The 12,054-nt window shown below is 36.4% G+C and overlaps 1 protein-coding gene across 4 annotated transcripts in view; it reads right to left on the bottom strand.

The window, feature by feature from the left end:
• Positions 1–3,644: 3,644 nt before the first annotated feature.
• DYRK1A (dual specificity tyrosine phosphorylation regulated kinase 1A) overlaps positions 3,645–12,054 on the bottom strand; it is a 94,415-nt gene continuing 86,005 nt past the window's right edge. For all 4 annotated transcript variants that reach the window (XM_068913713.1, XM_068913697.1, XM_068913706.1 and 1 more), the window contains 5 exons: positions 9,760–9,906; positions 9,244–9,384; positions 8,652–8,958; positions 8,217–8,341; positions 3,645–6,937 (listed from right to left, as the gene is read on the bottom strand). In XM_068913713.1, the coding sequence (XP_068769814.1) occupies positions 6,314–6,937; positions 8,217–8,341; positions 8,652–8,958; positions 9,244–9,384; positions 9,760–9,906 (1,344 nt within the window). In that variant the 3' untranslated portion in view covers positions 3,645–6,313. The remainder of the gene's footprint in view (positions 6,938–8,216; positions 8,342–8,651; positions 8,959–9,243; positions 9,385–9,759; positions 9,907–12,054) is intronic.

The following is a 12,054-nucleotide window of genomic DNA, read 5'->3' as shown; positions in this document are numbered from 1 at the left end:
TGTCTGTGAAGTTGCTCCTGTGGTCTACTTAAGAGTAAAAGCGGGCCTGCCCTACTTACCAGAGACGGGAAATGCTTCTTGCAAAGATGTACAGAAAAGAGAATATAAGAAAATTCCAGAGTAATACACAAGAAGTTTAACTCCATTGCCTGGGCTTACCTAAATCCACACTACGTTCCATTGCCCAAAAAGCAAATGCCTGTCGGGGTTTCTCACTACTGGCTCTACTGAAACACAAACTGCCTCAGGATGCGTTTGCTCTTTAGGATTCCCAGAATTTTGTTTAAAAAGCCGAAGTTGTTCTATTAGTACAATCCTTTTGAAATTATTTATGACATTTTTACAATAGTGGTAATTCTCACCATCTTATCAATGAGGATATTAGCCCTCATTATCCAAAAATAGTTGATACTCTCTGTTATTTAGACTGAAAACATTAGGGCTGCTTTTCTGACAGATATGTGTTTCTATTTGAAGATTATAGCTTTCCACTATGATACTGTTTATCATTATTTAGCTGGGATGCTTTTCACTGTTCCTCCCTGAGGAAAAATTGCTTATCATGAAACAGAGATCCTGTCTTAAGAATGAGGACCTATGCTGAATCCCTCAATAACATATATTTCAGGATATATGCAAAAATACTGAAAGATCCTGTGCCCATCATACTCCAAGGCAACAAATTTTTCTAGCATGTCTTTGGTAAACCTCCCTGCCATTCTCATCTTAATAAGTGTATGAACAAATTTTAATACAGAATCAGTCACTCAACAACATACACTGCTCATTTGTCTTTTTTTCCAGTGGTTCTAAAACTTTTTCCAAGATCTACTATGGTTTGCTCTTTTAAGGTCTCACTAGGCTCTGCTTTCAGCCCATTTTAAACTTTTACATCTCAGCCCTAGTTAGTTAATAAATTAAAAGGCCTTTGGCTTCAGTGGATGCTGACAATACACTCTATCCATACTGTAGCTTCTGCCATTCTGCTCTCTCCAGCATATCCTCATTCGGTCTGCTGTCAGAAAATAAATCTTTCCATTCCATCTTCTTCGCTTTAGCCCTTCTTAATTGCAACCAAATCATTTCATCTTCCATTTCTCCTCTCTTGCAAACTCCCAGATTTCATCCAAGTCTTGCCATTTCATAAACAGGCTGGATTTCAATCTGCCTTGAAACAAAAGATACACCAACATTCTACACATCTCTCACTTTAATTACTGGACTCCAATTGGCATCTAATCCATCAAATATGGTGAAAACTCTACTTTTCCATTCAAAATACAACTGTCAGTCTTCACTCAACATGGCCATGAAGTTGTTCTTTTTAGTTCCTTCACGTGCTCCCCTAGGGTAAGGGCCACAGAAAAATTTTCTCAATCTTACTTTCAGTTAAGGAAGGTCTGCACAATTCCACTCTGGCTGAAGGGTTCTTCTTCCCTCCTTATGCTATTACTCATATTGTTTAGATTTCCTTAAACACAGAACATCCTATCAAGTCCAACTCTCATCCGCTTCTAATTCAACCCCCCTGCTAAAGACTCACTTTCCCTCTATAGCCTACACACATTGATTAAAATGAATTAAATTCTCTGCAATTCAGGAGAGGAGCCTCAAGTTTAAAATTTTAACCACCACCTCCCTCTGGTGAGGTGAAAAAGAGGTAAGACCAGGAAAGCAGAGAATATACGGGCTTATGAAGCGTATCATACTCTGGTATTATTCAGATCTTCAGTAAGAGTCACAGTGACTGTTTTGGGACTGAACAATTCTGATGCTCTGTAATATCTAGCACAAAACACAATAGCAGAAATTGCACATCCTCTCAGGTCCAGGAGGACCATGATAGCGGTCCTGATATCTGACAGTGCTAGCATGGAGGACAGCTTGGGGGGGAAAAAAAAAAAAAAAAAAAGGACCCTTAATCAATAGGCAAAAAAGTTAAATTGTCAGTAGGAGGTAGAGAAATAGAACTCAATTTCAAACTTTCCAACATCAGATTGCTTCTGTAGAACCCCAAAAATAGAGATATAACAGAGGAAACTACAATTTGGCAAGACATCTGTCTTCCTCTGCTTGACAACCATAAGCTATTTCACAATTTTAATATTCTGTTCCACTCTTCTAAACAAAAGTACATCACCTGCCACAGTCATGCTGGATCACATACAAATTATCCTCAAAAGCTCAGTGCTTAGCAATAATTCTGCTTTGTAATCAGTTAGTCATGTTATTTCAGCTAAAAAGATACTTCCATAATATTTAGAAATTCTGCATAACAATCTTATTGAAATATATTTACTCTATAAATCAAGACAGAACATATTAACCACTCAATCTCAGCATGTAATAGTTACAGATTAGTTCCTTGTTATATAAAGGATGTTTCTAATGGGTTCCCACAGGAATTATCTTCAAAGGTATTTTAAGATCTTTCAGTTACCAAGAATAAAATATAAGCTTACTGATGGCTTAACAAAAATAATGATGGTAGAGTGATAAATAATGAAGACAAGTCACATCTATAGATCCATCTAAATCATACTGTAAACCAGTCCCATTCAGACATCATTATACTTACAGGATGGAAGAGAACATCCTGGAGAGCAGCAGTTCTGAAAAGGACTTAGGAATCATGATAGATAATCATCTAAATTTACAATCTTTTAATGCAAATACTGAGATTGAAAGATTTAAAAATGCAGTTCTTGGAGGTTTAAACAAACAAGCAAAGATATAAACTGAAAGATTCAAGAATGTACCTGCACACATTATATGCACACAGCAATGCTGCAACTGCTACCAGAATGCTGTATGCAGTTCTTATGCCCATGCTGTAGAAAGTGTTTTAGAACACCTGAAATTTCAGAAGAGCCATAAAAGCCTCACAGTTAGGGAATAAAGCAACTCCACCTATATAGGTTACTAGAGGTAAAGTTAACATATTTTTAATGTGAATAAGTGAAAGAGTTAGAACTAAGAGTAGTTATTAGTTATTCTAATAGGCAGCTACTTATTTGATGACCAGCAGCTGTAGCTAAAATGTTCTAAAATTGAAGGACAACTAAGAGTATGGAAAGGAAACTAGCTGAATCACTCGACAGACATGGTGAAATCCTCAAATTGAAGAATCCATATCAAAACTGGATGTTCTTAGAAAGCATATTCTAGTGCACCCAAAAGATACAGGCTTCATGGTGCAGAAATACCCGGACTTAATTCTAGGGGTAACAGCATGCCAGTCAGATTATTTCATTATCATGGTCACTCCTGGCCTCAAAATCAGATAGTCTGCAATAGGTGGAAAGCTGAATTGCATATAAGAACATTCAAGCTAACAAATGATAATATAAACAACTCAAACTAAAAATACAGTCAATTAGAATCAAGCAGAGCTGTGTTCATACATCAATGATTTGTATACCTTGCTGTTTCAATTAAAAACTCAAAATTATCTGTTATGCCTCCAACTTTTACTTTCATATTTTTAAGTCTGTTTCAATGTATCTGATATTTACATACTATAGTATAATTATACCTACCATACCATGGCTTGGAGTAGGTTAATTGCATAGGAAGATTTACTACGTTTACATTTTTTCTTAAATTATTCTTTTTTTTTTTTTTAAAAAGCACAGTAAAGAGTCTGAGGACAAATTATTCAACTGTTTATCATACATAAGACTGCATGACTATAATACAAAGGGCTTGTCTTTTTCATTTAACGTTACAATATACACAGCAAGTCCGGACTAGATCTTACAATCTGAACACAGGTATTTAACCTTTTCCATGCTGTTTATGTTTACAATGCACAGAAGTCCTGTAACCAAACTGTGTAGTAAAGCACACAAAACTGGACTGTAACATAACACAGTATGCAGAAGCACTGGATTTTATGATTTCTTCTTTATGTAAATATTTTTAAACTGCTTTATTTTTTGATGCTTGCTAAGGTGTGGCAACCAGTGCACACAAAAATTACCCAGATTTCAGATTACCCTTATATTCCTAGACAGCAGTAAGTACTGGATTCCTTTTTATATTGCTAAACTCAGCATCCTGTTTCTAAGGTGACAGCCTTTCAACTGCTGTAAACTTTTCTGAATTATTGAATTAAAAAAAAAAAGAACACTTTCATTCACAGGGCTGATGAGTCAATACAAAAGAAATATGGATCGCTTGATAAAAAAAGTTGTGATTTACAAAAAAATGGTAATCCCAAGTATTCACTCGCATTTACATGGTAGCCAGCTGCTGTGCTGCCACTCTAAATATATAAAAATCCCACCTTTTTGTCAGAAAAAATGACTTAGCCACATGGAATTGACCAGTATAAACTTTGATATTTTTCTGCAGAATTAATTTTTAAAAGGGCTTACTGGCAGAGGTAGATCACTGCTTCTGTAATATATAATGGGCAAACAATGTTAATCTGGGATGGGCAATAAGTGAGTTACCCTTATTTTTTCAAATGTTTTTCACTGCGTTTTTACTCTTAACAGAAATAAATGTTTGAATGGGCCCATAAATTTTGCAACTGCCAAGCCGACTGTGTTACATTAAGGCAGCATTACCCCAAAATTAGGCACCTGTTAAATACAGCCTGCTAACCTCAGGTCTCATGTGAGTGTTTTGCCTTACTCAGACTATTATTTTGGACCTGTTCATGCAATCAAGGTCTTGCCTTCAAGTTTACAATTGTGTTAATAAGGAATATAAGAATCAACTGCTGGTTTCATAGCTTCTGGATCTAGTGTCCCTTTTACCCTCAGAAGCCTGAACACATTTATAATGTAACAGATGTTATAGTCTTGGAGTAGATGTCAATCTATTATGTTCAGTACACAGATTGCTGTAAATGTATTGGCTATGAATTCAACAACAGTTCCAGTTTTGTTTAAGCAATAGTACAGCCATAATTTTCAACTGACATTTAAAAATGGTCTAGTTACACCTTGTGTCAAAGTGCAGAACTGCTACATTATTGGTTACAGACATCTATGTGCTATAAAAACAGCTTTGGTACAATAAATTATCAAAAAAGAAAATAAATTTTTGTAAAATTCACAGCATAATTGTGAGGCAAAAAAGCAGTCACATAAAATTCTGCATTTTTAAAAATGTTCAGGATGAACAGAAGACGTCTTTGTGCAGAAGTAATGGTGGAGAAACCACGTGCTGAGAAAAAGCAAAAGAAAAAAGTAAAAAGCAGGAAGGGACACAGTTGTAGCTATTTCCATCAAACGCAAACCACTACTCCTGTGACCTTCAACCAATAAGGAAGTCAACTTTATGACACACGCAAAGTGACCTTGCAATACCTTACAATAAGTGGGTCACGAAAGTCTATTTTAAAAGAAAGGCCTCTTGAATTACCCATTCTCTGTGTTTTCAGCATTAAGGACTGTCTGCAAAAGCATGTCCAAAAGTGATTGCATCTGAAATGGTAGGCTCTTGTAACTTAAGAGTCCAAATCCATAAGGCCAAAGGTTATCCCAAAGACCACCATTTAGACCTCCCCAGGACTGGCCAGGACCGACCCGTTGATTGCTTCTCAGTGCACCTTAGTTATGAAACCAGTCATATTTCAATACTAACTGACTGTGGTCTCCAAAACATGAGACACACAGAATCCCATTACAATTGCTGCTTTGATCCTCAGTAGATTCAGATAAGGAGAGTTCTGATCACCGCCACTTAGCATGCTTAATGTGCCTTACAAACTCCATTACAACCGTCCCTTTTTACAGCTGAAGAATATATATCTGTGTAATCTGAAGGTCCCTCTTTCTTACAGTACTGCATTTCTGTGCCCATGTTTGTTTGGGGAACTTAAAAAATATATATATTACTCCCCTCCCACCCAAAAACTTCAAAGGGCCTTTATATAAAAATCATGTGCAATGCCTTTAAAAAGAAACTAGTTTGCAACTACAACTAACAGTTGAACAATAACCCCTGTTGAATGAGACCAAAGAAAAACCCCTCCCAAAAAAAACTATGACTAGGCTGTGGCAAGTTAAAACGGGGGAAGCAAAAGGTGAACACCACTACGCTATCCGTTAAGGTGGGTCCGGACATGGCTCTTAAAAAAAAAAAAACAAAAAAAAAAACAAAAACAAAAACCAAACCAAAACAAAAAACTTCATTGTCCCTTTGCAATCTTTTCAAGTTTAAAAAAATAGTCAGCTTTGCCCTCCTGTAGCGGTTCAGTGAGTTTATCTCCTTCTGATTCAAGCAGCTTTGCACTTTGTTTTTGGAAAAACACCACTTCTATAAAAACACACAAGAAACAAACTTAGTTTCAGTTTAGTCACGAGCTAGCCACAGGACTTTGCTGAACACAAACTCCTGTCATGGGAGACTCTTCTCTATCAATTCCTTGCCTCCTTGCAAGGTGTCCTTCAGTCATGTAATGAGCAGGACCTGTATTAGCAGAAAACTGGTATGTTGGGTGTCCAGCTATGCCAGTCTCTTGGCGCGGATTAGAGTAGACTGTTAAATTCACGTCCATAGCTCCGTTTTGTCCAAAGTCCAAGGTATTAGCAGCCACTGGGCGGTTCTGATAGGCTTGATTGCCTTGGTTACCAGTAGAGGAGGAAGATGTAGAGGAAGAAGTAGTTGAGGAAGACAGGGATGTCATGGAGTGGTGACTGTGGCCCACCTCCATAGAATCCTGGGTGGAGGAGCTGTTTGTCGGAGAATTGTAGACCCTTGGCCTGGTCCGGCTACCCAAGGCTTGCTGTCCATGATGATGGTGGTGGTGGTGGTGATGGTGGTGGTGGTGAGAGCTATTTCCGTGATGATGATGTAATGCATTCTGTTGTTGAGGGGTTACATGGAAGGTGGTTTCTTGAACTGGATGGTTTTCAACAGTGACCTGTGTAGGAGCTTCAGTGGCTGTCCAACCAAGTGGAGGAGGAAACTGTTGTCGAACCTATGGTAACAGGCAAGGAAAGAATTAAAATTTTTGATTAAATCTATCCATTTACAATAGATGAGGGAGGTTAAAAGTTAGAGGAAATATCGATAGCTTAAAAAGTTAACCAAACCATGCATTTTAAACGTATTTCTAATATACTTCTCTAAATATACCTTAAGAAAAACAAACTCGCATTCTGGATTTTTTAAAAAACTAACAGTTAAAGTAAGTTCAATATGTGACCTTACTACCAAAACTACAGAGGCAGCTTTACATAATATTAGTGACAGAAAACCTAGTATTTGTAAAGCGCCTAGAACAATGAGGCGCTGATGTCTGAAACAGGGACTCTGAATACAATTACCGTATTAAACTGAACAAATATGTTGTAGTTCTTATCTTGAACAGGGTCAGTAACATTAGAAGAGTACTACCCACAGCTCTGGAATAACACAGCTGATTAAAGATTATTAAAATAGCAAGGTCTAGCTACGCATTCATTTGTTGAACTCACTAAATTGTCTACTTGCTAGAAAAAGAAACTAACTGCATTTTTTTCCTTCAGCTGTAAAGAGGTAAATAAGATTTTATTTTCTTTTTTTGTGAATGCAATGCTTGGAAACTATTGCTTTACATCTGTAACTCTACATGTGTAAAAGTGATGAACGGAAATGACCAGCCGCTGTTACATTTCAGTTTTATTCTTCCAGGAATTCTTCCAAGCTAATATATACTACTTTATGTTTTTAATCTGTTCTATAGTAAAATAAAAATACTGCTAAACTATTTGCAGTTTATTAGTTGAGCTGTTGGTTCTTTCCAAGAAGAGGTATTGTATAAACACTAATTCAGTCTGTGATACTGTTTGTGAAGTACATAAACGCTGTCAGATGGAAGTAAGAACTCCAACAGGAGCCCACATAAGTATGAATTAGTTCTTCCCTGGGTTGGGAGACAGAGTTCTGAATACCCTGAAGCTCTGTGTAAGGTGAAGAACTGACAGCTCCACCTGACTTGCAGTTACTGGCACACAAAACCTTCACCTCTGCGAAATTTTGGGAAACTTACAGCTACAGGCAGTATTTTTGCCTACATGTCTGACCCAATATACAAAGAACTATGTATAAAAGAGCTGGGGAAAAAAGAAGTCCAGTTTGATGGCTAGATCTGTGTCTAAAACACTCTCTCCCTTACATGAAAGGGTTAATTAGTTTCAGGGCTTTAGTATCCTCAGAATATGAAAATGTAAAATTTGTATAAATTAAGCAGACAAAAGCTCTACTCAGGAGCATACCTGTGGGCTGTGTGTTTCACAGTCCATAGCTTGAACAGCAGCAGTGAAGTGTCCACCACTATGGCGGTGCTGGTGTGTGGGGTCTGACCGTGCTCTTCCACTGTTGCTTGTTCCAGAAGATCCACCTATAAAATCATAATATGTACAACAACAAAAGAGACACAAAATTTACAGTAACCTGTAAAAGGTTGCAGCATAAAGGTATTTAAACTGCTTCATGGATAAAATACAAGACTTCTGATAATCATATTTTCGTAAATCTACTTTTAATTTTTTGTTGGAGTAGTTACCTATTGCAGCGGACAGAAAATGGTTTTGATGTATATGACTGACATATTTGCTTTTTAACAAAAAATAAGATGACATTTATCTGGGAAAGACTAATTTAATATAATTAGGAAATATAAATTAATTATATGCTAGTGAGAAACTTGCCTGAGCTTGAAGATGTACTAGAGGTGGTTCCTGAAGACTGTGACTGCTCCATGGCAGGACTCGTAGACACACTGTTACTTGTATTTGTACCTTCGTCTGCTGTTTTCTTAAAGAAACTATGCTGTAGGGCATAATAAGGTTGAATTCGGGTCTTAGGGTCATAATCAAGCATCCTTAAGATGAGGTCTTTGAACTTCAAGTAGTCAGCTACAGTATGACCCGATTCCCCAGCACGACGTCCACCTGGTCCTCCTGTTTCAACTCCTAGTATATTGTGAAGTTTACGAGTTCCGGGTGGTTTGTATTCCTGTTGAGAAGTTAGAAATTGCTTGAAATCAAGTTAAATGCTAAATGTTGGATTTGCATAGTTTAAATATGCCAGAAAAGGAAATCAGTCAAACAAAAGAAAGAAGCTATTCAATGCTACTGAAAATGTTATTTTATCAACCTATCTTATTACACTGAACAATAATAAACAACAATAAAGCTACACTTTCAGTAATACAAAATATAAAACAGTCAAAGAAACATCTCACTGTATTTCTGTTTTTTAAGGAACATTCCATATTCTCAGCCTAGTTATGTAACCCACCCTTTTTCCATCTTTGGTCTTCTTCAAGTTCCAAGTGCCATCTGGCAACTTCTCAAAGAACTTTCTTGCTTTTGGTGCTTGGTCAAGAATGTGAGCAGGCGGTATCCCCAAAACTTCCACTATTTTATTCATTTGATCCACCTGTTCCAAACAAAGCGTATTTGTAAACAACATGTGACAAGGTAACTGATGTGTGATGGAGTCCAATATTCTATTGAGTTACGTGGAAAGGAAATGTTAACTACCCACACAAGTTAAACTGCAAATTAACTGCGAGCTTAAGAACAATCTAGCATGTAAGAAATAATTGAGTGCAAGGGGGGAACCCAGAAACAGAAAATTACAATCGGGCAATTTAGGCTACTGATGGAAGACATGGCTATCACAATGGTAATGCTTATTTGTTTTACAATTACTAGACTCTCCTAATTTTTGCGTTATAATTAAATAAAGCAAACTAAAGCCATGAGAATGATCAAAGAATCAAAGTACTTTTACTGTGTAATAACTGCATACCTCATTTGCCCCACTAAAAAGAGGCTCGCCAGTGTGCATCTCAACTAAAATACATCCAAGGGACCACATGTCAATTGCAAGATCATAAGGCATTCCCAGTAGCACCTCTGGTGATCGATAAAAACGACTCTGGATATATTGGTATATCTGAAACAAAAGCATTTAAAGATAATACACAGCATCCAAAAGCACTATTATGATTTTCTACTACAAAACAGAATTACCAAAAAACATATTTTCCATGTAGGGAAAGCTGATATAAGGTATCCATGATACTACAAAGTACCTACATACTAAATTTATAAGAATATTTAAATGTTAATTCTTAAGAAAATACTAGCACTCTCTCTCAAAAAAAGTAGAGACTCACTCATGATGATGGTATTTTACACTGTAGGGCTGATTAGTGTAATCCCACACAATTACAGGTAATCATGCAACAAATATTTAGTGTTGTATCACCCAAAAAGCATCAATTTCACAAGCCTCATCAGAATCACACAACACTTCAGACAAAAATTACAGTAAAGGATGAAAAGCCACAACTATGATGTGACCTAGGAAGTGAACAGGACACAATAAAGATGTTGCCAGGTCCTTGTCAATATCCCAAGCCCCTTCAGAAACAGCAAGTTTGTTAAATGAAATTACTAGCTGATTCCAGGAACTGGGAAACAGCTCATGCAAAAAAACAACAAAAACCTCCTAAATAGTCCTGCTCATTTCACAAGGCAGAAAATTCTATCTTGACTCTTAATCTGGAGACTGGCTTAAATATAGACATATTCAAAACACCACCCTCACCACCACCACAGAAGCGTACTTCATATTCAAAGTAATAGGCAATTCTCTCCATTGCTTTCCACAAAACTACTGATGTTTCATACCTCTACTTGAATTAACTTTAATGTGGAATTACACTTTTTTTTGCAATTGTGCTTCTTAACATCTTGAAGTTATCTTACTGTTGACCTATAGAGTTCTAGGTCTTTGCCTTCCTTTGCTCACAACTAAAAAGTTTCTAGTTTATAGCAGAATTCCTTTTCTTAATCCTGAATATATGCCTCAGCACTGCTTGCTATTCAGTTAGTTCATGAGGTTTCTTAATTTTTTTCATATAATGATGCCATCGTCGTTATTACTGTTTATACTTCCGAAACTTCATCTTTTGCAAATATGGCAGATTTGGTTTTGGTTTTTTTAAAACCCAGTTTTTTCAAAGTAAAAGGATATCATTCATACTCTTTATACATAAACCATCAGAGGCTCATAACACCCGGACGGTTTGAAATTTTCTCTTTTCAAAGCCGCTTAGAAGTCAGATTGTTCAATCTGCAGGAGTCTTCCTTATGCCTCTAGCTAACAATTTGCTTTCAGCGCAAACAACTAAAGCAAAGGTACCGTGAATGCAAGCGCTCACGCATACAGCTAAATCAGAAAAGAATCTATCTATACTAGAATACAAGGCACACACTGAACAGCGCACCCTCATAACATCTTCAGCGCGCAAATTATCAGTACAAATTGAACTACTGAGAAAGATGATTCTTCCTCCTAACAAAAATAGACTTTGGCATCCAAGTAATATTATTTAGGTTCTTAGGTATTAATTTAACATTTCTCAAATCAAAAATGTAATTGCTTGCCTTCAAAGCAAATGAGCAACAGGACACAATAATGAATTCTTTTGACATTAACTTAATCGTGTGGCTCTACCTTAACCTGAAGAACCAAGGACAGAAAGCAATTCAGCCCTTTGTCCTGGAAATGCTTTGCACGTATGTAACTTTGCTAAGAGTAGTAATGTCACCTAACTCAATCCAGGCAATCTACAGTTGCTAAAGTGTTTGTAAAAATGGGTTTAGTTATAAGCAGTATCTGTAAGAGCCAATTATTTTAATGTTTTGCTGCCCAAATACCTTTTTATCTTCAAGGCATACTAAATAAATAACATCTTAAAGTGGAAGGAGGAAATGCACTATAGACTAAGAAAATAATAAAGGAATAAGTATTTTATTTAATAGCATTGCACCACAGCAGACTTAAGTGCTGATGCATTCTAAATTATAGAGCATAAAAACATAACCATAAGAAAAAAAAGATCAGAAGTTTATGGTGAAAGTTAATCTATGGTTCTAAAATTCAAATTCAAATCTCCTACAGACTGTTGATACCTAATACCATAGTGAAAAATTAACTACTATTTAATTTAAATCATCATCTGTGAAGTTTAAATCAGCTATTTAGCTACTGTGACTTAAAAATAATAAGTTTCTCATATGTATTCAATAATAG

The sequence above is a fragment of the Struthio camelus genome, chromosome 1, assembly GCF_040807025.1.
Source record: "Struthio camelus isolate bStrCam1 chromosome 1, bStrCam1.hap1, whole genome shotgun sequence".
NCBI classification, from domain to species: domain Eukaryota; kingdom Metazoa; phylum Chordata; class Aves; order Struthioniformes; family Struthionidae; genus Struthio; species Struthio camelus.
Note: the sequence above shows the minus strand (reverse complement) of the source record. Positions and strands in the feature narration are given on the sequence as shown.